Source organism: Aptenodytes forsteri, unplaced genomic scaffold, assembly GCF_000699145.1.
Source record: "Aptenodytes forsteri isolate BGI_AS27 unplaced genomic scaffold, ASM69914v1 Scaffold137, whole genome shotgun sequence".
NCBI lineage: Eukaryota > Metazoa > Chordata > Aves > Sphenisciformes > Spheniscidae > Aptenodytes > Aptenodytes forsteri.
In genome coordinates this window covers 6,350,363-6,375,678 of record NW_008796221.1, presented here as the reverse complement: position 1 = coordinate 6,375,678, position 25,316 = coordinate 6,350,363, and the positions used below count along the sequence as shown (strand labels likewise).

The 25,316-nt window shown below is 37.4% G+C and overlaps 1 protein-coding gene across 1 annotated transcript in view; it reads left to right on the top strand.

Annotated features, from left to right (window-relative positions):
* Window positions 1-25,316, top strand: part of MAGI2 (membrane associated guanylate kinase, WW and PDZ domain containing 2) — a 553,326-nt gene that overhangs the window by 423,638 nt on the left and 104,372 nt on the right. The window contains exon 10 of the mRNA XM_019474581.1: window positions 6,196-6,831. Coding sequence (XP_019330126.1) covers window positions 6,196-6,831 — 636 coding nt within the window. The remainder of the gene's footprint in view (window positions 1-6,195; window positions 6,832-25,316) is intronic.

The following is a 25,316-nucleotide window of genomic DNA, read 5'->3' as shown; positions in this document are numbered from 1 at the left end:
GTCACATCTTTCTGTTGGCCCTTGCAGAGGAAGCCAAGTTCGGAGCCAGCATGCTCAGTCCTTCCAATGATGGGGACAGATTTTAGCCCGAGTTACCCACTTCTACAATGATGCTTTGTAGAATTACTGACTTTCAAATGTGACAAACAGCTGATTTACATCTGTTGCTCAGGTTTCATTAAGAGGCAGATTTAGGCCTATCTAATGCAAGCCTGAGTGCCTGAATGCCTAGAAATACATTTTGATTTCACTTTTTGTCAGATTTAGTAAATAATAATTTTTATGACCCTGATTTTTTCCTCTGAACCTCAGTTCCCAGAATCCAGTGAGTGAAAGGAGGATCTGTGGATAGTTGTTACCTGTCAGCTTTGCAGAGTTTGTCAGCACATGGGTAAAACTTTCTGTATGAGGTGAAGACTGGGAAACGGTTCTTCCATGCCAGTATGAACAGAGATATTTTAATGGGCTGTTCAGTGTTCTCACATACCAGCAAGTGGTCCTGAAATTATTCCTGAGTGCAGAGGCAGCTGAGCATTATGTCTCCCAGCAGCTCTTTTCCTTCCACTGTGGCTGCCGCAGTACTATCTATCAGATAAAGTTTTTATAAAGCTAATAATAAAGTGGTCAATTTTAAATTTAGCTCTTCCAATCAGTAGCTGTGGTTACTATATGCATGTACTTCTCCCCAGGTTACATTCTTGATACGTTTTAGCAGTTAATTTAATGTTCCTTTTTAAAATAAATAAGTTAGAATTTTCTTGGCAGGTGTTTCAAGTATTTCAGTATTAATATGCAATAGTCATCTTACACTGCCATCTCCTTTAAGAAGTTACTATAATTCAGTAATTTTTATTTTAAAAATAAGGGTAACTATGTAATGAGTATTAACAAAAAGTAGGGCCTAATTTTTCAAAAAAAGATAAATCAGGCTACCATGAACTGCAGGATCCTAGGTTTTATCTGTTGTCTATAAAAGGTATGCCATGCAGATGTTAGCAGCTAGAGCCAAATTGGTTTTACAAGGTTCTGTGGCCAGTCAGAGTACAAGAAAACAGAGAATTTCTGTTTATGCAGAACCTTTTGAAATCTTTTACATCCAAAGAAATGCCTCTACCCATTCATAACAAAAATTTTTTATTCACACACTGGATTAACACCTATGGAGAGTGGAAGGAAGTTGAAATTCAAAGTTCCAGAATATAATTTGGCTGCTACTGTTTAACTGAATGATCCCTCATGCACTAGTTCTCTGTACTGCTACTAGTAACTGTATATGCACATGTAAAAATGGCTCATTTCTAACAAATCTTCGCCTCTTTCATGACCATCAATCACGTGCCGTTGTTATTAAAATTACCCCCATGTTTCATATCTCAGTACTGAAAACATGCTAACACCTCTGAATTTATTATTAATAGGCTACAGTGCCTGCAATCTTACAGCACTTTGCAGAAAGAGAAGACAAGGTCACTGCTGAGAAGTGACAGAAAGAGCTGGTAATTACAGTAGATAGTGTGGGTGGGCAGGTGAAGGGAAAGCTTCAACAATAAAGTAATAATGTATTGCTAGTTCTGAAGCTTGTGCAAAGTATGCATATGCAGAATTTAGAGTATATTGTTGAGAAATGCAAGTGGGAATATGTAATGCTGGAGAAGTTAGTAGAGTTTACCTGGGCTATAAATGCAGCAAAAAAAAAATGCAGCCTGAGTCTTGCAGAGCTGGTGCTTCCTGTGCTGACTTGCCAAACCATGGGCTGTTTTTAGCTCCACTGCTACTGGCTTGTGCTGGCTGCAGGGCGGTAGCAGAGCTGTCCCTGCCCCCCAGCAAATCACAGCGTTCTGTCATATTTTAAGCACATGAACCACAGACACTAAGAGCTTGATCCAAAACCCATCAGAAACAATGGAGACATTTCTACTAAACTTTGAATGTGATCATAAATTAACAACAAAGATCTAATCTGCATTTTTTCCGCTGCATTCAGGCTTCGAATTTTAAAGAATTCTAAATAATAAGAAGAAGGGCAGTCCAGCAGGCAATTCAGTTCACTGAGGTACCATAAGAAATTCCAGCCAGGAAACCGAGTGCACAAGAAACAATAATAATAAGAAATAAGCAAAGTGTTTGTATACAAATGGTGGGAACATGGGTAAGAAAATGGAGGAACTTTACCTACTAGTGCAAGATGTGTATACAGACATTCTAGGGGTAATAAAAACATAGCAGAAACAATAACTGGAGTCACTGAATAATATAGGTTCTTCAGAAAGGAGGGAAATAGAGCTGGTAGCATTACATGAAACCTTAGGCTAATTTGTAATGAAATGAGTTATGTCAATAAAACAGATTCTGTTTGGATCAAGCACTTCAAGCGTGAAAAAAGTATTTTTGCAGAATTAATGCTTGCAGAAAATCCCCGGGGTGTCAGATTTAAGTCTGCAACATTATTGTAGAGAAGAATGTAAGTAAGAATCTGTCATTAGAGGATGTTGAAGCTCATAAATTTCTGGTAGGGCATGTGTAGAGTTTGTAGAGGCTAGTGAGGAAGATGAAATTGGGGAGAGCACCCAATAGTGAGGACGTGGAAGTAGAGAGATGTTCAGCCTTGAGAAGAGAAGGGTCAGGGGGATCTTACCAATGTATGTAAATACCTGAAGGGAAGGTGCAAAGAAGATGGAGCCAGGCTCTTTCCAGTGGTGCCCAGTGATAGGACCAGAGTCAATGGGCACAAACTGAAACACAGGAGGTGCCGTCTGAACATCAGGAGACACTTTCTTACTGTGAGGGTGACTGAGCACTGGCACAGGTTGCCCAGAGAGGTTGTGGAGTCTCCCTCCTTGGAGATATTCAAAAGCCACCTGGACACGGTCCTGGGCAACTGATTCTAGGTGACCCTGCTTGAGCAGGGGGGTTGGTCAAGCTGACCTCCAGAGGTCCCTTCCAACCTCAACCATTCTGTGATTCTGTAAGTAAGCTCCAGTCATTTTTGTAGGTTTCGTTCTAAAAGCCAAGCAAAGTTTGATGCTTAATATAAATGTTCTGCATAACTTCAAAGATACCCACTCACTGTGAAACTGTGATTTCTGGAGGCAGACTATGGCTTGCTCAGAAAATCAGGCAGGAATTATAAAGGGGATCGCTATTATGCCTGTCCATATGCACCCATTATTATTAGAAGCAGCAGGAAAGAACAGGCAGAAAAGGTGCCACAGGAACCTTTCAGGGAGTTTTCCTAAAGTAGAGAGGTTTTGAACTTTGCATTAGCATGGCACTGGCTCTGTAATGCTCTTAACTTATCTCTCCCTTCCTACCAAATGCTGGGTACTTCTCTCTGTGTCAGCAATGAGGAACTCTCAGCCTGGAAAATGAGTTGGATTTGGAGAAACTCCTACAGTCCAGAGATTTATTTGAAGGATTTCTGAAATTAACCCCTTTTATTCCTCCTTCATGTCCCCTGATCTGAAACGCTGTTTCTTCCCAGTTTAACACCACTGTAGCTATTTCTCTGAGTTGAACTTAGTAACTCATGCCTTTTTCCCCATCCCTCTTAACCTTCAGCCATATGTTCTCCATATGACAGCACAGCATTATGGGTCCCAAACGGTTCAACTGTGAGTGAGTTACAACTTCAGAGTGTGCCTAGACATGCTATTCATGTTATACCTCAGAAACCACAAAGACCTTTAAAAATGTTGATTCAGGAAATGCTGAAGAATATTCTGCTGTCTTGTGAGGGATAATGCAGCGTCGTTATTTGAAGAAGCTCTTACCCAAGAACTTCTAATGCTCAGTTTTGCCTATTTAATGATTGGGGAAAGGGGCTACTTGGCCTATATATTTCCTGACTGCACTCCCTGTGCACAAGGTAATTTCTTTTCCCTGGAGACCTATGTAATGTCAACTAGTTTATCTGATTTTTCTGATTTATCAAAAACATATTGTTTTAAGCTTTATGTCATAGCTGATCCTGTACAAATGCATAAAGTGAAGGGGTGAAAACAGACAATGATTTACTTGCCCAACACAATAAATGCATTATTCCTTTTGCACCCTGCTTAAGTATTGCAAGAGAGGATGAACAAACAGATTGGTCTCCTCCCACCACATATCTGCATTGCCAGCACTCAGGGAAATAAAGACTGCATGGATTAAAAAGTTGCAAGGGTACTATTAAGGCATAAGCTACTGAAACAGGAGCATGCGTTGAAGAGGTCTCAGTTCAACAGTATCAGTCCTATTATGAGCAATGTCAGCCTCACTGCTAATGCGGAAGCCAGGGATGAGAATGCAGGTAAGATCTTTCTATATCAGGGCATGAGGAAATCACAATTAATTGCAGCCATTGCCACAATAATTTAGTGCAGTACATTCTTTCTCTCTTTTAAAGCTTGACTTTTGAAAACTGTTTTACTCTCAGCTGCTTGAGACACAAGCATTGGAGTTCTTTCAGCACTGCCTATAAAGTGACCTTACTGCTTTTTCTTATAGTTCGAAATCTATTTGTGATGCTCATTTAAGACAGTATTTGCAGCTCCTAAGGTTTCTGTGAATAATATTCACAAATATTTAAACGAACTCCCTTAGCATTTTTTCCCTAGGCACCCTCTGAAGAAATCTTTCTCTGAATCACAATTTGTGCATATGCAATTAATTACTGTCAGGCTGTTAGACAGGCTGATCGTGTAGGAATTGACCATTTCATTTTCACATAGAAACAGCCTTTGCCTTTCATTGTCACATAGAAACAGCCCTTGTACTGGCATATTGATGATGCTCTTTTTTCCTCAGTTTGCTTGATTAGATCTTTTGATTGAAGTACAAGGAAGACATAATTTCATAAATACACTTGAAGCAATTCCACACAAACCACCTCATCCTCCCTAAATCATTCTCATTTTATTGCTGAATTTTCAAATGCCATTAAAAAACATTACATTATGATAGGTCAATTATTGAACTTGTAGACACCTCACAGTGTTGTCTGTATAAATGATTTCTTGTTCCTATTTAATGGTAGGATAATAAGATAATCTTCACTTAGAAAAATACTTTAACTTGTGGGGTTGTCTAACCAAACATCCTTCTCCTTTAGTATAAAGATGCAAACTGTTTTATAAAGTGGAAACTGACTGTGGGTCATCAAACTGTTCTGAATATTGTTTGTACTGATTACTCATTTTTATTTTAATATGCACCTTAACAGTACCATAAAAAAATTATTTATGGCTATAAATATATAGATCCATTCTAACAACAAGAAGGAACTTGAACTTATTTCTGAACTTTTCAGTAACAGAAGCTGGTTGGTGCATGAGCAATATGGAGACCCATAAATAGCCAGCTGACTTAAAGTATTCTGCTTTCATATATTCTCTGACTGTACTGAGCTCTGTACTATACATGAGACAAGATTTGGAGGTAAAGGTAGTATCTTTATTTTTATTTGACCAGCTGGTTTAGCTGGAAATATTAAGCTGATTTTCAGACATTTGTCTAGATTTTTCTAATAAAAAGCTATCATACCCATCTACAAAATTTGTCTTGTCATTGCCCTTGAACCGTCATGGCTACAACAAAATGCCACTAAATACGTCTACGATATGCAAGGTACAGTTTAATTCATGCCTAGAATAGGAAATGACTGTAGTAGTCCTGGATGTCTGATGGCAAGTAATGACATTTAATAGGAAACTGTCAATATCATGATCAATGCAAAAAGTATTTCCTTATGCTCATGCATGCAGAGTCTTGCATCCCTATTCATTGATTCTTAAGTCCACGAGTGCCTACTATTTCCTTTTTTTTTCCTTTTACTCTTCACCAAACAATGGTATTTCTTGACAACCAACCCTCCACATAAACTTTGATTGTATCTTGTAAAAAAGTAATGTGTGGACTACACTGAAAGGAGTCGAAAAAATAGGGAAGAGATGTTAAGAAAAGGTGTATGTCTGGATCCAGCTTAATTCTCCAGCTGTGAGCTTCCACAGAAAAGCAATAGTACTTTCATTGTCTATTTGTATTACATTTGCTGACACAAATTTTACTTTTTTGTCTCCACTATTTGAGTCAGTATGTTGAGCTAATTTCTTTTATTTTTTAATAGAGTTCTATCTCATAAAAAAAAAAAATTGCACTGCATATACAGTAACTGAAGTTGTCTCATGTTGTCACTATTTTTTCTTCTCTTTCTAGGTGATGTCATTGTCTATATTAATGAAGTTTGTGTCCTTGGACATACTCACGCAGATGTAGTCAAACTCTTCCAGTCTGTTCCTATTGGTCAGAGTGTCAACTTGGTGCTATGTCGTGGATACCCTTTGCCCTTTGATCCTGAAGATCCTGCCAACAGCATGGTGCCACCCCTTGCAGTAATGGAGAGGCCTCCGGTAGTGGTAAATGGAAGACATAACTATGAAACTTATTTGGAATACATTTCTAGGACTTCTCAGTCTGTTCCAGACGTAACAGATCGACCACCACACTCCTTGCACTCCATTCCAGCAGATAGTCAGCTTGATAGCACATTCCCACCACCTGCCCATGATGATAATGTATCAATGGCTTCTTCTGGGGCCACCCAAGCTGAACTCATGACCTTAACCATTGTGAAAGGGGCCCAGGGCTTTGGCTTCACTATAGCAGACAGTCCTACAGGACAGAGGGTGAAGCAAATTCTAGACATTCAGGGATGTCCTGGTTTGTGTGAAGGTGACCTCATTGTTGAGATCAACCAGCAGAATGTACAGAACCTGAGCCATGCAGAAGTAGTGGATATACTTAAAGAATGTCCTGTTGGAAGTGAAACTTCTTTGATTATCCATAGAGGAGGTAAGTTTGGAAAGTCTGTACAATTACGAAAATGTGTGTAAAAGGTTCTAAACCATAAGACATAGATATACTCACTACATCCTTGTGTGCTAGATTGGAAATTAATTTCCATGTTGCGGGAGGTAACACCATTGGTTCTGCAAAAGTGTGTCTGCAGTTAAGTATCCTAGGCAAAATCTAACAGTTTGTTTTGTACATTCCTTTTTGGTTTTTGAGTGTCAATGGTCCCACATCTGTATAAGGGTAAAACTAGAGCAGTTCCAGACCTTTCACCCCATAATAGTTTGTATGGTGTCTGCAGCAAACTCTTATAGTCCCAAAGCAGTGCTGCAAGCTTTAGATATAATTGTATATATTGACTCATTAAGGTAGATCAAAATCAGAGCAATCTATTAGCCCTTTACAAGGTTACTGGTTTTGACAAGCCCTTTTGCCTCCTTTTCCTTCATTGTAAAAGTATTGTACAACAGTTGTTTTGTTTCTTTCTTGACAACAAAGATCCATAGTATATTTTTCTCTGTTTTAAAAAAATAGCTTCTAGCAACTTAGTTTTTCTGACCAGTCTGACACAGTAAGCTTGAATATACACCACTGGAAGGGGAGAGTCAAGACTTATCTGTAAGGAAGCAATAGCAACAGAAGAAGTCTTAATAATTTGACAGTGATAAGTAATTTCATAGCTTTTAATATTTTAGTCAAACAAATTTTCTTCAATGGTTCAAGATGACCATCCATCACAATTTATTATTACCTGAGGTGAATAATGATTGAATTTCTTTAAAGATCTTTGTTCTTCTAAAGGCATTCATATGTCACTGAGTGTATGTTACTCCATGCTTCAAAAGAAAAAAAAAAGGATTCTATACAAAAATACTAATTACTTTCCTTCTGAAGAATAGAGGTTGGGAAGTGAAGCTTTAGTGTTTGCGTATGCCAAATGTTTGTCATTAGAAAACCTACAAATTCTTAGAACAAAGAATATAGCAACGTTTTATAAAATTGCAGAAATAATAAACATAAGGTGATTTAAATATCTGTAGATTCACATAGTCAATAAAGTATTTTTCATATCTATATTCAAAAGAATGATTTATGAGAGACAGAATCTGACATTTCTTTGGAATGAAACCAAATTAAGATAAGTAAAGGCCAGTTGGTGTCACTATAGTATATGAACTTGGAGAAAGTTAATTGTTGCAGAGGTGCTATATTATTTGGTATTAAATCTGGTTTTATTTAACATCCATTAAGAATCTGTAACAGTGGAGTAAGCAACATTTTTTTTCAGAAGATGCTGACGAATTAGGGAGAATTGCATAGCAAAAAAGAGTATAAAGGGGATTAGAAGGGTTAATGTAACCCTAAAAGATGGGATTTTGTTTTGAAAAATGCAAGCTAATCCCCCTCTAGAGGAAAACTATTCAGAACACCAATCTTCAGAGAGAAGTGGAGTGTGAAATCCAGTATGCTGAACAAGCCTGAGTAATAATAGACAGCAAAATAGGTATTTCAGCAATCAGTGCAGGACAGTAGCAAAAAAACCCTGAAGCAGCAACATACTCAAGCCCATGAGGATAATTCCTCTCTCTCAAGAGAATTTCTTCTTAGAGCATCGATTCATGATCAAAATGAGTTGATCAACATGATAGTTTAACAAGTTCTGCTACATTAACTGAGCTGTGGTTATTTTCTACACATTGCTGTGGCAGATAGGAGTTACTGCACTGAGCTCAACCCTCAATAAAAGCAGTATAAATTTACACCATCTTGTCTTTTGTCAGGCCAGACACTGAGGTACAGTTACCCTAGCTCAGCTGACACAAAATACTAGGTCTAAATGCAGTAATGTGTTCCTGAGTCTTAACCCTCTGATGCTGGGGCAGGGGTTGGTTGGTTGCTTTAGAGAATGCAGAGAAGAGAAAGAGAGCATGTTTTGTTCATTACTAAGACTAAAGCAACTCTTTGGAAGTACTACAGAGTGATTAAACTTATTGGGATGACACAGAACAAATGAAAGGTTACTATCAGAAATTTCTGTACATCAGAAATAAGGAATATACCTTAATGCAAGGTTGTTAGACTCTGAAATTAAAGAAAAGGCTCGTTTGTTTGAGTGATTCAAAAGAATTGAAAAAATACAGTGTATGAGACAAACCTACTCTACCTGAGAGATAGCTAAATCATAGCTTAACAGAAATATGGTTGGGTTTTTTCCTAAATTCCTAGGAAAAGGGAATCCATGTGACCAAATATGCATTTATAATGCAGGTAATTATAACTATGCTAGTCATCATGTCTCCTTTTATAGTCCCTGGGTAGAAATAGGCCTTTCTAGGGTGCAATTCATGTCATTCCAATGTAGATGTTTCAAATAAGTCAGGTGTACCCTAAAAGTATATATTCTGCTTGACTGACTATAAAGGGAATTGAGGATGACTGGTTCAGATGTACGTGTCTATCCCACATGTTATGAATAAGAAAGAGATTATAAGATTTGGTCATGTGGGATAATCTGAATACAAAACAAAATTCTAGTACTTAGGGGAACCTGCTACGATCCTAAAATATTTAGTCTGTGACACTGGTGAAGCAAGGCATACTTTCTAGTTACTCATGGATCCAATTTTTATTTTATTATCTCTAATGTGTAATGACACTTGAATAATACCATCTTTTTCCATCATTACCCTATGCATCCTGTCTTTAGTGTCTCATTTTTAAGATTAAGACCAAAGTACTATTCCTGCCTGTGGAAGAGGAAGGCTGTGTTTTGCATAAGGTTGTGTGTTGCTTTGTAATGTATGCTGTCTCTGATATGAATATGGCCTGACTGCACAGTTCACTGTGGCAAATCCATTTTTGTGACTTAATTTCTCTCTCTCATCCAGCAATCTTATCTACATTAGCAGACGAGAAACAGATCGACATTGGCTGAGATATATTCTCACTATAGGAAAAAAGCATCTTATACAGGAAAAAATGCTCTCTCGTATGCATATAGTATGCATGCTACAGCATTTAAAAAGCCATTGTCCCTCAAGCTTAGGAGGTCAACAGCCAGAGTATGCAGGGGAAGGAAAGGTCTGCATGTTTCAAAAAGATGGAGGGAATAGCAGTACTCAAATTTAAAGAGGCCGCTAAAGAAAACTGTCTGAACCAACACCAAACAGAGACTTGTCATGGGGTACAATCCAGCTGGAGGAAGTCCCACTGAATCTGTAGTGTTCTCATTTTAAAATCTCTAAAGCAGAAGTAGTAATTTACCTACTTGTTAAAAAAAAATCATGGAAATAATATCATTGTATATCTAAGAAAATACTAAGCAGCACTTGTTTGAATGACAACTGTGATGCTCTATGGCTAGATCTTACAATCTTCTTTCTGGTTATTAGTCAGGTTCTTTGCTAAACACAGATGTGCTGCTTAGTTTGGTTTCTATGCATCTTTTTTTGCTGACCAGCCATATAGTTTCCATTGATTACTATAAGCTGACAGAAGTGTTCATACTGAAAAAAAAATAATTAAAGGAAAAAATGGTGGAAAAGTGTTGCCTAAAAAGAAAAGGAAAAATGAATAGAAAAAAAGAAGGGAAGAAAAAGATATGAAAGTGTGTGCTACCAAAACAGATTTACTCCTTTCCAGCTTTGCTTCAGCCTTACCACTTCATCCTCAGCTTCTGCAGCAGTCTGCATTGAGTATAGGCTGCTGAAATAGTGTGGAAGAGCTCTCAAAAATCAGTCTTTCTGAATGTGGATAGAGCAGAAATTCTGCATTAGTCCAGAACTACTGGACTAAGTGGTTGAAGCAGTATGTACCAAATTTATGTAGAGCAAAATATTCACTAATTAGGACATCAAAAATTGGTTTTGGCATGTTCTACTAAATGAGCTATCCAAGTGCCTGACATATGCCATCTCTTTTGGAAAGTACCTTTGAAATATATGAACCTATAGACAGCAGCCCAGCCCCAGAAGTGTTCCTGTCTAAAAAAGAACTGACACATTCAAATGCAGATCCATCAAAACTATGTCTGAAATACTGTTGTTAAGGAAATCTGAAGACAACCCAGGACTGATTCATGAAGCTATGGCAACTCCTAAACAAGTACTGTGAGTGAAACATTAAAACTAAATGTAAAAAGTGGGGGCCTGACAAAGTTCCTGCATCAGATGGCTGTTTTATAATGGTGGAATCCAAACAGGCTCTGAGAAACTGAGACTGTTAGTACGAAACAGAGCCAGAGAACTGACACACTGTCCATATTGGTTAATTTTTAGGCCACTCCTGGCATGGGACTGGAATAAGCCAGCAGCCAGTTTCACCCTGACATGATATGGGAGATAGCGTGGTCCACATGCAATGCACAAACAGTCAAGATGAGGAGGGAGAATTTAACTATGTAGATGTAAACTGTGAGAATAAAAGGATGACCAAGTATCTTTCTCAGATTTTGTATAAACCCCAGTAGAAGTTTAAAACTCCTTAAGACTGCTAACAGATACCAGTACATCACACGAAGCATCAGCAATTTCCAAAACAGCCAGAAATTTCACAAAAAACATCTCTGCATATTCTAGTGAATAAGCCTAGCCCCTCAAAATAAGCAGACTTCAATGGAAGGAATACTACATCCTCGGTGCCCTTTCCATGGACTGATCTCAGGTTTACCTCTCTACCACAGAGATGACTTTTTTTTTTGTCCAGGCTTGCTATAAGATGTCTTTCAATTCCTCTCATCAGGAAAGCTCATACCTTTTTCTCCAAGTTGTCCTCTCTCTTGGGAAAGCTGCACAAGATAAAGCTTTAGGCAGCACCATCACGCTGCTAACACTAGTCTGGCCCAGGCAGTTCTGATCTCCTTGTTCCACGACGTCACCCCACCATTAAGGTCTCTAGAGCTTTGATTCTGCTTCTGCAGTTCTTCATTCAAAATATTAAGAGAGTACCTTGTGCAAACTGGAGACCCCGTATCTCATGGCTTGCTCATCCCCAATTCAGGACTTTCTAGTCAACAGTACTGAGGGTTTGAAGAAATGAAATTGTTAGGAGGATGGTGTAGGTTCTTGGTTTGGGACTTATGGAGGTTTTCTATCATCCTACTGTCTCTACTCTTTTACATCCCTGAGTCATTGGTGAATTTTTTCCTTCCAGTCACTTCCTAAAGGAACCCAGTCTTGGTTTAATTGCTTCTTATGGGTACTCTGAATTAATAGGAGTCTGTTCATGCTTACTTTGTTCATGAACATATGGTTCTTTCTGTTGTCTCTGACAAGAGATATTGGGAGATACAAGGTCTGATAGCTCTCCTGCTTCCTGCCATACTTTCTCCTCTCCAGACAGTTACTCCAACTGTACATTTGCTCCTGATCCCTTTTCTCCCATTTCTTGAGAGTATTCTAATGTTGAGAGGAACTTAGGTCCATTTGGCGACGTCTGCATTTTTAGCCCTGCTGTATTCTTAAATGGCACATATATCCTTTGTTTATCAGTTTAAGGGACATTTGATCCCACAAAGGGAATGTGCACGTGAACCACTGACCCATTTGAAGTGAACCATGTGAACCATTGATACCTAGAAGCCAATGACATAAACTTCTTCTGTCCAACATGCTGCTAAAACATCCTCTTTCAATTTTCTCTTTCCGATTTACCACACCATTTTGCCTTGCCATCCCTCTATGAAGTGCTCTGTTGTTCCTGGGTCTGTCTGCTTTAAAATTGATGGAAAACAAAGGTTCATAGCTGACCTTTTTCCTTTCCATCTCAAAATTATGAGCTTTTGTATGACATCATAAATTCAACAGTTTCCTCAGCATGAGTTCTCTGTAAACGTATTCTTCTCATGCTAGCTTTTGAGTTGTTCCATTTTTTTGCTGATTTTTGTTGCTGTTCTTAGCTAGTAATGCCAGAAATATTTAATGATCAAAAATATTGTGAGTCATGCTACATTGTCCACCTCATTGACTTTGCTGTTAGATGTCATGTTGCCCTTTTCCCCATGCCCAGCCTTGGCCACTTGTCCCTTCCTACCTTCCCTACATAGAAAACAATGTTTTGTGCAAGATAGTTTCATAACAGCTTTGTGAGAGGGGCAGTTGTCTTTCCTATGTTAATTCCAGAAACAAAATCTCTGAAAGATTTTTAAAAAATACTGTTACCATGCAAGAAATACTGCTGTTATGTTAACATAACTCCTGGAAGCACTGCTTTCCAGATTCATTTTTACAAGACATGTCTCACCTTACAGAGTATCATATTTTTAGCTGTGAGATACATACTCTCCTATTAACCTCCAAATTATTTACATCCTTTTTGTCCTACACATTGAGACTGTTTTCTAGTTTGGATTAACTTGAAATATTTTTTAAGCATCTTGTTGTAATAATCTGGTATAAAATCTATTTTAATAAATATTTTACATGTTATAGCAGGTAAACTGAAAAATAAGTTACATAGATAGCCTAGTTTATGAAGGGATTCAATCTAAATCTTGTTAGTAAGAGAAATGGTAACATCTCAGTAGCACAGGGAATGACATATTTGAACAGAGGGAGTCATGGCAGGAGACCAGTTATCCTAAAATTCACACTAACGAGACTTTCATGTCTTTTCTTGTATAGCTCTGATTAGCAGTGAAACAGTGTGCAATTGCTTCCATATTTCTGAATAAAAGAAAAAGAAACCGTAGACCTCCTTAATGAATATGGATTCCTGAAAAAATAGACATCTAATAGTAGCGTGCAATTGCTTCCATATTTCTGAATAAAAGAAAAAGAAACCGTAGACCTCCTTAATGAATATGGATTCCTGAAAAAATAGACATCAATAATAGTAGCTATTACACTGTATTTATGGAAATAGTATTAATTGCATTGCATTTGAAAGTGGTAGAGTTATGGTTTTGCTGCTTCTTTCTTATTAATGTTTGTGCGCTGTGTGGTACATTTGTGGATAATTTTGCAAAGCATTAGATAAATCTTTTTTACATAGATTGCATAGAAGGTTTTTAATGACTGTTAGCAAGCATTTTGTTTCAAAAGTACTTTTATTATTGGTGAAACTGTTTTCTAATGTAGGCTTATATGGTCTGTGTTAAATCTGAACAGTGCTTCTATTAAAACTTATGGGGACACTTCTCCTAGGGATGTGTGTGCCTAACTCTTGTTGACATTAAGAGGACTTAGTTTGCACACTGGAGAAATAGGTCCCTTTAGAAGACCTTTTAGCAAAAAGAAATACAAGTGTGTGGACATAGCTTCTCATCATTGCATGTTATAAAGAGGTAACTACCATTGCTCCAATGGCTATTCTGCCATTAAATTCTTATGCCCAAGGTGAGGCTACGTACAGTAAGCAGACATTATCATTATTAGGTCTACACAGAGACTTGCCATGCACCTAGGCTTTGTGCAGAGCTGCAGGAACTCTGCCTTCAGGACAGGCAACTACTTGTCTCTCTTGAGGAGTGCAGGGCACGTTTGTGTCTGGTAGCTGCAGCCCACATCACTGCTAGAACCCAAGAGCTCTACTGGCAGCACTGCAGACTGATTTCAGTCTTACTGGTATTAGTGAATGAATTAATACTAATTGAAGAACAGTTTGTTTGAGAAAACGGACTTTTTGGCTTGCCTACGCTGGAATCTGGCCAAGCCAGAGAAGTTTCTCCTCTGTTCTTGCAAACAGTATTATCAGAAAACTAACCAGGTTATCTTGGACTGTGTATCTCAGTGAAAAATGGCATCTTTTGAAGCCAAAAACCTCCCAAGCATGGTATGTGGGAGAACCTACAGCAACACTGGGGCATGAAGAAACTCTTTTTTTTTTCCTAATTGCCCATAGCCTAGGCTCTGAGTGAATCTAGCCTTCCTCAGAGGAGATCTGGGAGATCTCAGCCTAAGGAGGGAGAACTACAGAGCTGGACTCTAAAAAAGTACCATACAACCTGTGCTTGTGTACTGAGGCATGTCTAAAGTTTAGTCTAAATGTGTTGAACAATGTTTCTGTTGGTTCAGTATAATGTAATGTCCTATTAAACAACATTTGTTGGGTTTCCAAATCTGTTGTCAAAGTACATTGTGTAGACGTTGTGACGTGGTGATTTGTAATATAGTGCAATATTTTATAGTAATAAAGTAAGCTAATACACTATGAAACAAGTGAGTACATTATCTATTGTGCTACAGACACGAGACACAGCACTGGGGAGACGGGAAGGTGTGATTTTCAGGCACTTCCTAAACCACTTACAAGTTTTTTGTGGCTACAAAACTCTCTTGGTTCCTATAGTTTGCCTATCCAGTAAAAATGCAGAAACTAAATTAGTCTTCTAGATGAGGTATTTATCCCTGTACAATTGTTTAAGCGATTTTCTTTTACATTCTTAAAAAGGGAAGGAAGGCTTTAACAATGGCTATACTTGCCCTCTATGAGTAATGCTCAACTTTTTTATTTTTTTATAAACCAAGAGCATGCATTTATTAAATACAACACTGCCCTTCTCAGGAAGCCTTTGGGTGACTCATAATTCAAACACAATCAAAACCAACACCAGGATACATACACCTTTGCTGTGTCACCCTTAGATTACAGTATAAAAAAGGACATGGAAGCCAAAGCTGTCAGGCACAAACTCTGAAAGTTGACTCTCAAGTGTGTCAAAACAGATTTCTAAAAGAAATAAATTGCTTTCCAAAGCCAGATTTATCATAACTTGGAACAGTATTTCAGTGTATAAGAAACATACTGTGCAGATTTCCTGTTTGGTAAACAAGAAAAATCTTGACTTTTATTTAGTTTGTACGTTGTATTACCACGAGCTAAAAGAAGGCAAGCTTTCTGTGCACACATTCCTAGGGTCACCTTATTTTTAGTGTATATTTCAGTTAGGTGCAAATTATCATTAATGGAATTTTTAGAATTTTTTTCTCTAATGTAAGCATTTTTTCTTGCATTTCATGTGTTCTAGATAAAGAACTACTAAAGATCCTGTGATAATTAGAAAAAGACTCTATATGCATGAATAAAAGCACAGACTCAAAACTTTTGAATGAGAAAATATTTTAACGATCTTTAAATTCATTTTATCAATTAATTTCCATTTCCACAATGAGTTTTTTCCCTAACAGAAAGTTTGCTAATATTTTAGAAGGATAATGATGATAGCAATAATAATAATACAGTTTTTCTTAAAGAATAAAAAAATTCATTAAGTAATACTTCAGGGATTAGTTTGCATGATAGAAAAGGTTTGCTGATTATGGGAAATACCACAGTATTATCTGCATATATTTTAACAGCTTAACTAAATATATTTGTCAATACAAAGTCAACATCTTCTTCTTACTATCCATGTGAAATAATTTCTGCATTTTAAACTACTTGTTCTCAATAAATGTGATCATTTTAGGCATCTGGGGCCAAGCAGTGCCTCTCTACTGCAGTATAAACACTGTCATATCTCTGAAGTAGCGCAGAAGACACCTTAATCTGTTCCTTAAAGAAGAAAAGGAATGACCAGTGGAGAAACTTGTCCCTTTTTATTTTGTAAATATGATCCTAGTGGGATAGTGTATCAGAAGACCCAGCTGCTCTTTTGCATAGCTCTTAAGCCTCACGCTATTTAACATGTAATGTTCTCAGGAATAAGTATCAGGAATTACTAAAAGAAGATGGAAAGATTCTGGCAGAGTAATTCAACTATGTAACCAAAACGAAGGATGATTACATCAATGGGAGGTCCTAGAGCAGTCCAGAGAGAATTCTGGGGAAAAGTCCACGGGGCTTTGATTTGTGGCCAGTGAGAGCCAACAAATGCAGTAGAGCCAAAGATAGTCATCTCCATCCAATTTCTGCCCTTCTTCACTGGCTTTTTCCATGTTTTACCCAGGTCCTTCCTCAGTCTGTATGTTTATTGCTTGTCATTCTGGCTCCATTTTCCTTCATTTGAGCAATTCAGAGAAGCTGTCGTTCTTGAATGTCAGCCCACTCTTTGAACTTAGCCTTGCTTTGAGCAGGAGGTTGGACTAGATGAACTCCAACTGTCCCTTCCAATCTAAACACTTACATTATTCTGCGGTTCTCCATCTTTCTCACACTTGGGGGCCCAAGGTGCTAAAAGAGAGGGTCTCCGGCTGAATGTAATAAATCACCATCTGGATAATTTTAAACTTCTTCCACGGTACTTCTCAGAGAGAAAGAGAAGTTATTTAATCTTGTCTCCTTATTACACCATATTAAATATCTATATTTATATAAAACAAATATATATTTCTTTATATATGAAAGTTCTTTAGAGAGCTATGCAACAGAAAGAATGAAGACATGCTTTTTGATTTCAGCTTGCCAGATGTGTTTATTGAGATTACATACACAGCAAAATATTCTCACACTATAATTGAAAAATAATACAGTGTTTACTTATTCACTATATAGCATTCCTGAGAGATCTCAATGGCTTGTGGGGTTAGCTCTAAAATAGGAACAGCTAGATAGTCTGATCCAGCTAACATTCACTACATGGACATCAACTACAACCGTTATTTCTACTAAGGTTAATCTTAATTAAGCAAGAGGTTTATCTTGTAACTTGTTCATTGTATACTAGACTCAACTTTCATAAGCTCTTTTTCCTAATAGAAGCACATTAGGACACATCGCACTAAAAGAAGAACCAGCTATATACAGTTTCAGTCAAAATGGCCCTTTTTAAACAGTCATCTCGTGATAATTAGTTGTGAATGTACATTTTCACAGGTCCTTAGAGGCAAAGAAGCTGAAACTGTTTTACATGTTACATACTTCAGCCTACCTTCCCAGGCTTGCCTTGCAACACATACAGCCACGTTCACCTCAGCTGTTGTGAACGCAGGGATCCTGTGTAGACAGCTACAGGGCATCCTTCCTCATCTGAGCTGGGCAGCAAGCAGGGATGCCTGTATGATGAGGGAAACAGGCACCTCTGTGGTGCCATTCAGCTACTGTAAACATCTAAAGTAGCTGAAATTAATAGTATTATAAAAGAGCCTATTCTTCCCTATTGATTATTAAAGTTTTTAAAAACTCATCTACCAAAGTTTCATATTTAAATTTCTACTCACATTTGGTCAGATGAATCCCAACTTAACTGTTAAAAAAGTTAGATTTCTAGTCTATACTAGTCAAAACAGTTACCCCTGCAATCAGTGGTGGAAAATAGGCACCTGAAGAGGATGACTTGCATCATTTTATTCAGTCGTTGCTTAAGCAGCTTGTTCTCTGAGTTTGCCCATCATGCTCCACTGATTACAGAGAAGTCTGGCTGAGGACCTTAGCTTAGCTGACCAGCCAGCCAGACAAGGGTACGTGAGATGAGTCCTGCCCATGCACCAGAAGCAAGCATAGAACAATTGAAGGTATTAAAAAAAACCCTGTATTATCACAAAAGTTGGAATCTGTCTCAGGCACTATAGCTAAATCTGGAATCCCATTTATGCTACCATAGAAAGTAATCTGGGTCTCTTTCTAAAAGGGAAGTTATAAATGTGGGCTTGCAGAAAATAGATTATTTCAGATTAAATATATATTAATATCTTTATTAATATTGCAAGTTTGATTATAAAATTTAATTGTTTTTATATAATGGACCTTTGTAAGGCTTTACATGCAACAGCCCCACTCCTTATTTAAAAATGGAAAGAAATAATATTAGTATGGCTTACATTGTATTGAAAAATTTGTTAACTGATTGATCTTTTAACATAATTATAAGTAGGAAATCAGTGAGGGAATTTATTTTTAATGAGCTTCCTCTAAGATAAGTTCTTGGCTTTTGACTGTATTACACTTTTTATGAAGATCCTGTAGAAAACATAAAATCAATCCTGATAAAGTCTGCAGATGGCAGAGAGATTGGTCCATCCATTGGACAGATGACACATTACTGATAAAGAGCAATGTGGAATACTTAATAAATTAAGCATCAGCAAACAGGAAGCATTTTTATGCAGTCAGTGTAAATTAATTAAGCATCAGCAAGCAGGAAGCATTTTTATGCAGTCAGTGTAAATTAATTCCTGAAACACAGAGCAAAGAATGAAGCCCAAACTTGCCAAAGTGCTTTTGAATCATTATGGATAATCAGCTGAGCATAACATCACAATGAAAAAGGCAAATTCAGCACAATTTCTTAAAATAAAACTTATTGTTTATATATTTTTCTCACTAAGATGCCATTGGTAAACTCTTTTATTGCATTTATTATGAATGTTAACAAAATCAATGAGATCCTGTTCCAGATGATTTTTCCCTGCTTCTTAAGTTCATATTTGTTTTTCCGTCTTTTTTTCCATTTTCCACATTTACTTCAAAGTTATTTTGTGACACTTCCATATACTATGCAAAGATCAAGCCTCTTGGGGTCTTATCTTTAACTAAAGTTTCTATTATTGTTAGTAATGACCTGAAATGTTGGATTTCTCTGGGATTTTCCGTACAGTTCTTCATTAGCAAAAGTAATGGCTGATTCAATTGTCCGTGTGCAAGGTAGATGGAAAGATGTTTCCTTAACACCCAGCTCCTATAATATGTGTCATTTCCTGTACAGACAATTAAGCATATCATTTCAGAATTTATTTCCTGCGAGGAATCTTGCAAGCAGTTGTTCATTAAAAGCTTGTAGAAATGGAAGAAAAGGACCTGGCTTGGGAAAAGTGGTCTAAAACAGAGCTGAAAGGATAGAAACCAGATAGTGAAGAATTAGGGATTCAGAAAAGGTGTTTGGGGGTCACGGCTCTAAGGAGCCACGTTGTAGGATGATCCTTTTTTTCAGCAGAGAGGAAGCACAGTCCCTGACCTACAGCAGTCTGGGTACCAGAGTCTACTAGCTACAAAACTGCTTGAAAGACATTTATGGTTAACATGAGAATCTGTTTACATAAAACAGCTACAACCATCTTCTGTGTCAACCAGATAATAGCAGTCTGATGGAGAGCATCTATCTGGTTTCTTCCAAGTGTGTATGCTACATTCCTTCCTCTGAGAAGTACCTGGGTCAGGCAGGTCCCTCTGCAGTGAAGACAGATCGCTCCTCCCTGAGGTCCTCCTCATGGAGAGACATTTCCAATGTCTGTGGGATCTGAGCAAGTGGAAGAGGACTCAGGGCAGAGAGCTGGAGATCTGCAGCCTAATCCAGGAACCAGCTGAGAAGAGCAAGGAGCAGACACATAGGCCTCAGAGGGAATGGGATGAAAATCTTCTGGGGACTGGCAGGGAGTATACAGAGCTTGTTGTCACTCAAGAAGTCATTGATTTCACTGGAGACAAGGACCTGTAATGTAAGGACACAGTGAGCAGGGCAAGCTGTTCAGAAACCCCTTTTGCTTCTATACTCTCCAGCTAATCATTTTACATTTTCTCTATTTGATAACTTACATATTTTAGTTATATTATAATAAAGCCTGGTGGTTTGGGTTTTGGTTTGGGTTTATATATATAAAAAAATTTTAAAAGCCTTTGGAGCTGCCTATAAGGAGTCTAGGCAGTTCTAGTTTAAATCTTTGGCTAACGTGAGATTCCATCTCAGGTGGGAAGGAAACACCAAATCAAAACCAGCTACATTGCCACAAAATAAAAAGTAATTTCTTCACCAACATCCCAAGTTGGCATATTCCGCACATTGCAGATCAAAGGCTTGAATGCTTGAACTAAGGACTGATGATGCTTCTCCTCCTGAGCTGTAACTCTGACATCATTTCTGTGGTTGTTTAAATGTGAGTTAGTAATGAAGAAACAAAATTACACAGAAATTCTAGGGATGTCAGAGATTTTTACCAAAGGGGAAAGTCCTATTACACCAGTTTTACAATTTGGGGCGATAAAACACAAAGATAATATGCATCATTGTAATTATGAAGTCAGAAAAAGAGCCAAAAATGGAAATATACTGCTACCACTTTCCCTTTTGCTATTTAAAACTAAAAAGGTTATATTTGGAAATATACACAGATCTCAAAGAATAAGAGAAATAAAAAATAAATAATAGTGGTTTAGAATGCAATATAATAAGTAAGAAAACATTCATTTTCTGTATTGGAAATTATGTTGCAAATTAAACCCAAAATGGAAATATACTGCTACCACTTTCCCTTTTGCTATTTAAAACTAAAAAGGTTATATTTGGAAATATACACAGATCTCAAAGAATAAGAGAAATAAAAAATAAATAATAGTGGTTTAGAATGCAATATAATAAGTAAGAAAACATTCATTTTCTGTATTGGAAATTATGTTGCAAATTAAACCCAACAACTTTAGGAAAGACAAATTAATGCCTCTGAAATTTTGCAGGTGGAGGATAAAATCTAGTCTCTAGAGAGTGAGTATTAATTCTGAAGTATTCACAAGCTTTTTTTTTTGCTCCTCTATGTTGTCTGAGAGATAAAGAACTGCAGTGTTACAAGATACTTATTTTTGTCATTAAATCAAAATGAATCTATTGCAGAGTGCTGGTGTAGAAGTTGCAATTCAGTTGCATTTCTAACTCATTCATACTAGGAAAGGGATGAATAAAAATTCGTGACTTGTATTTGTGCACAGAGGTACCCACTTTTATTCATTAATATGTGATAGCTACTTGCACACTGTTTTCTTCAGTTCTCATTAACAGTAAATAATCTTTACCAGATTAAGGAGAATTATAGATGTTCGTCATGTCTCCTATTTAAGGTCTTTCTTGGTATAGCAGAACACACAACTTTCAGAACATTCGTCATGGAAAAACTGTTCAATGGAGGATCTGAAGATATTTTTGTTTGTTTTCTGTTGTATATTTGTTAATATTTTCAAATTGCAGCAATGTTTTCTGAATTATTAAATTCTGAGTAGCTGGACATACAATTTTGTTGAAACTAGAATGGGATTGTAATTGGTTTCCTCTAGCCTATGAAATATTATTGTTTAAAACACCCCCTACCAAGATTGAGTCCTAGATCTTTTAAAAAATTTCACCAAAGAGAACATCCACTGAGAAATAGAGCAACTTAGTCTAGAACTTCCAATTGCCTGATAGATCAAACACTTACTTATGGTATGAGAAACAAAGTCCTGCTTATAATAGGATAAATTACTTCAGGCTCCATGTTATCAGGAACGTCTAATATTTAGTGCTTGCTAAACATTAGATGGTCCTGCTAAATATTAGATAGTCAGTAGGTATTTTATCTAGAACTTGACTAGAAATTTCATCTGAGATCTGATTTATTTATTTTTTTACCAATTAAATGTTCAATACATTCTGGAAATGCAGCTGCTTTTCACAAAAATGGCTTTAGTGAATCACCGTTCACCAATGAAAACTCCCTTTGTCAGAAGAGCAGTAACGAGCTTTAATTTGAATCAACCTTTTCCTTCCTCTTCCCCTGAAGTAGACCATTTGTTGTTAATCCCTGTGACATCAATTATATTTTTTAAATTAGCTCATAAGAGTTAAAAACAAAACAAAAAAAAAAGCCAGGGGCATATTCCCCTACAAACTATTTCCTATCCTAGCTGGTTGGGATTATACACCAGCAAAACTGTATGGTGACTGGGTAAAGAGCATACAGATCTAGCTTTAGTGTCTTTTTATTTACCTATTCTTTGGGGAACCCCAAGGAAAAAGTATATATCACATCTGATTTGATGACCACCACTGATTAATTGTACTGTTCATCCAGATTCCTTCAGCCAGCTATGGTCTTCAAGCGTAAATTCATAGGTTTTGTTCTGTGATCATATGGGCATACTGAGGTATATGGGTATACTGAGGAAGAAGAAGAGGGTTTACAGGTCCACAGGCTACATCCAAGTTTGCTTTCTTATGCAGTAAATTCTGATTTTAAAAAAGGAGGGACATACATGCTAGGTACCCTAGCAAGTCTTTCTAAAAATGCTAATTTTTAAGCTTAGGCCAGCTGTGAGGTCCACAAGGTGCTTCATGGTTGTCAGCACCATAATCTTCTTTGTTTGACTTGTCATGTTTATGTACTGTTCCAATTTTCTCAGTATTGAGGGGTTATTTCCATTATGTTAGACAAGTCGCCCAAATCTCAACAGTCTGAAATCAATTTATGTTCCTCTGAGAGACAGAGCACTGTCACAGGGAAAAAAATTACCTGTTCACAGTTTTTTCTTGCTTTTCCTTGTAATACATTCATTTAATACTTATCACTTCCCAACTATCTTGTCAGGATCCTTTATCAGCATCATTTTTTAGTGTTCTGTTCATTAGCTTTTTAAAGTACTGCGCAGGACTACATGTGACCAGCAGACAATCTAAAAATCATAAAATTCACATCAATACTGTTCCTCTTTCATTAGACTTAAGGACGCAGCCCTTCTTTATGTTAATTGCTCATCTCCAAACCTTCAGGAATTCAGAAAAATGTGACATTTCTCAACGTTTTTTTGCAAGCCAGGTCATCTTGATCTATTTATCATGCTTTATTATACTCTTTTATGTTCTGTACTGCAATAGTATCATGCCCATCAATCATTATTTCTCTCTCATGTTTTTCTTTCAGGCTCCTATGGTCTTATGCTAAATCTTCTGAACTTCATGCCATTTTAACCATTATAATTTAGATGGCTGCAAAGCTTTTACTAATTCAGTTTTGTTCTTCTTGATAAGTAAGTTGAATACTGAGAATTACCTCCTGACTGGGTGAACATGAAAGCAAAGAGGTTTATCTCTACTAGGTACATGTCAGTGTGGACAGTATCAAATCTTCAGCAGCTCAAAGCAAAGTGAATTATCTAGAGGTTCAACCAGGGAACTGAGAGTTCACTGTTCTCTTCACAGTTTTGTTACTCATTGGACATCGGCCTTCCACTGACATCCCTTGCCAAATATTCCGCTTTCCTACACTAAACAATATACTTTCACAGCTAAGACTCAACCATGTAAAACTTGAATCTTGTGATAAGTTTTGTTTCTCCTGTTAGTCTTTTCTTTCACAGTCTCCCACTGTTTGTCAATCTTTCTGTTCTACCTGAATCCCTATAACCAGGAATAAACTGGTCTCTCAAGCTGCTGTGAAGGAGCATGGAATTGGAGAGAAATTATTACTTTCCAGAAATAACATCTGGATCCAAAGAATCAAATAAGCATGCTATTGCTTATTCCAGCTTCCACCACTGTGACCAAGTGGCATGATTACCTTTTCATTATGTTGCCATCAAGTGTTTATCATTCCACCACATGGTATGAAAATGAGCCACTTATAGTTAACATACCTGAGCTCCTGACACTTCCCATTGTCACAGAAGAGATTTCAAAGGCAAATCAATAAAATTCAGAACCATGCTGACAGCTTAATGCATATTAAACACAAAATTCTGAAGTTACTACAATGTAATTTAATAATGACAGAAAGGCAGTCAGGTGAAACCAGCAGGCTCTCTCAGTCTCTGTAATTTAATTTATTTGTTGTTTTATGATGAACTTTTGTCCAGTGCTCCCAAATCTCAGAGAAATCAGGAGGAATGAGACTCTGATCTCAGCTCTGAGCTCACTAACAGACATCCAAGACGATCTGAGATACACTGGGGTATCAAGAAATCTTCACTGGAATGGCAAAGTCAGTGGGAAACTCAAGTTTGTCCAGGATGACAACTGAAGCTCTAAAGCCTCCCATAGATTCTGTGTCATATCCAGCACAGATTTCTGAGTAACATAAGGTATGGCACCCTTGGTACTAGACCTATGGTTGTGCATCTGCATTAAGTTCCTAATTCACAGACTATGACATCAAACTTTAGTTGTCTGAATATCGGTGTCTAAATTTGGCACAGGTGTCTGTGTGTCCGTTATAATTGATGGGGCTTCAGTAAACTGCATAAATGTAGGCATCCTATACTAATTGATATGCCCTTGGGTATTCTACCTCACCTCCCACCTATAGGTCCTTTGTCACAGCTGGCAATACCATGAGGATACAATTCCAACCCAAAAGACACTAGATGGTGATGCAACTGAGCTGATATCTGGAAAACTATTCAGTACAAACAACAGAGTCCAGACAGTTTTTCAGGTCACAGCAAGGTTGCCATCTCTGTTTGGTTAGCAGAAATCTTTCTAGACTCAGTTCTCAGTTGCATGGTTCTCCACTACTTCCGATGTGCTGCTTTTCTGTCTCCCATTAGAGTGGAGCATTGTATTGAAAGGTCTCCCATTCAGAAATAGTCACGGACACCAAGTGCATTTCCCTACATTTATCTATTTTTATTCTTTTATTAGGGATTTTTCTGATCACTGTTTCAGGGGTAGGATTAGCTGGTTTTCAAATCAGGATCGGGACACAGAGCGAGAAATCCTGGGAACAAGGAGGAGAAGTCTGTGAGTTTGGAAACAGGCATCTGAAGAAGCGGGTAGCTGAGAGAAAACATGGATCATAGAATCATAGAATCATTGAGGTTGGAAAAGACCTCTAAGATCATCGAGTCCAACCATCAACCCAACACCACCATGCCCA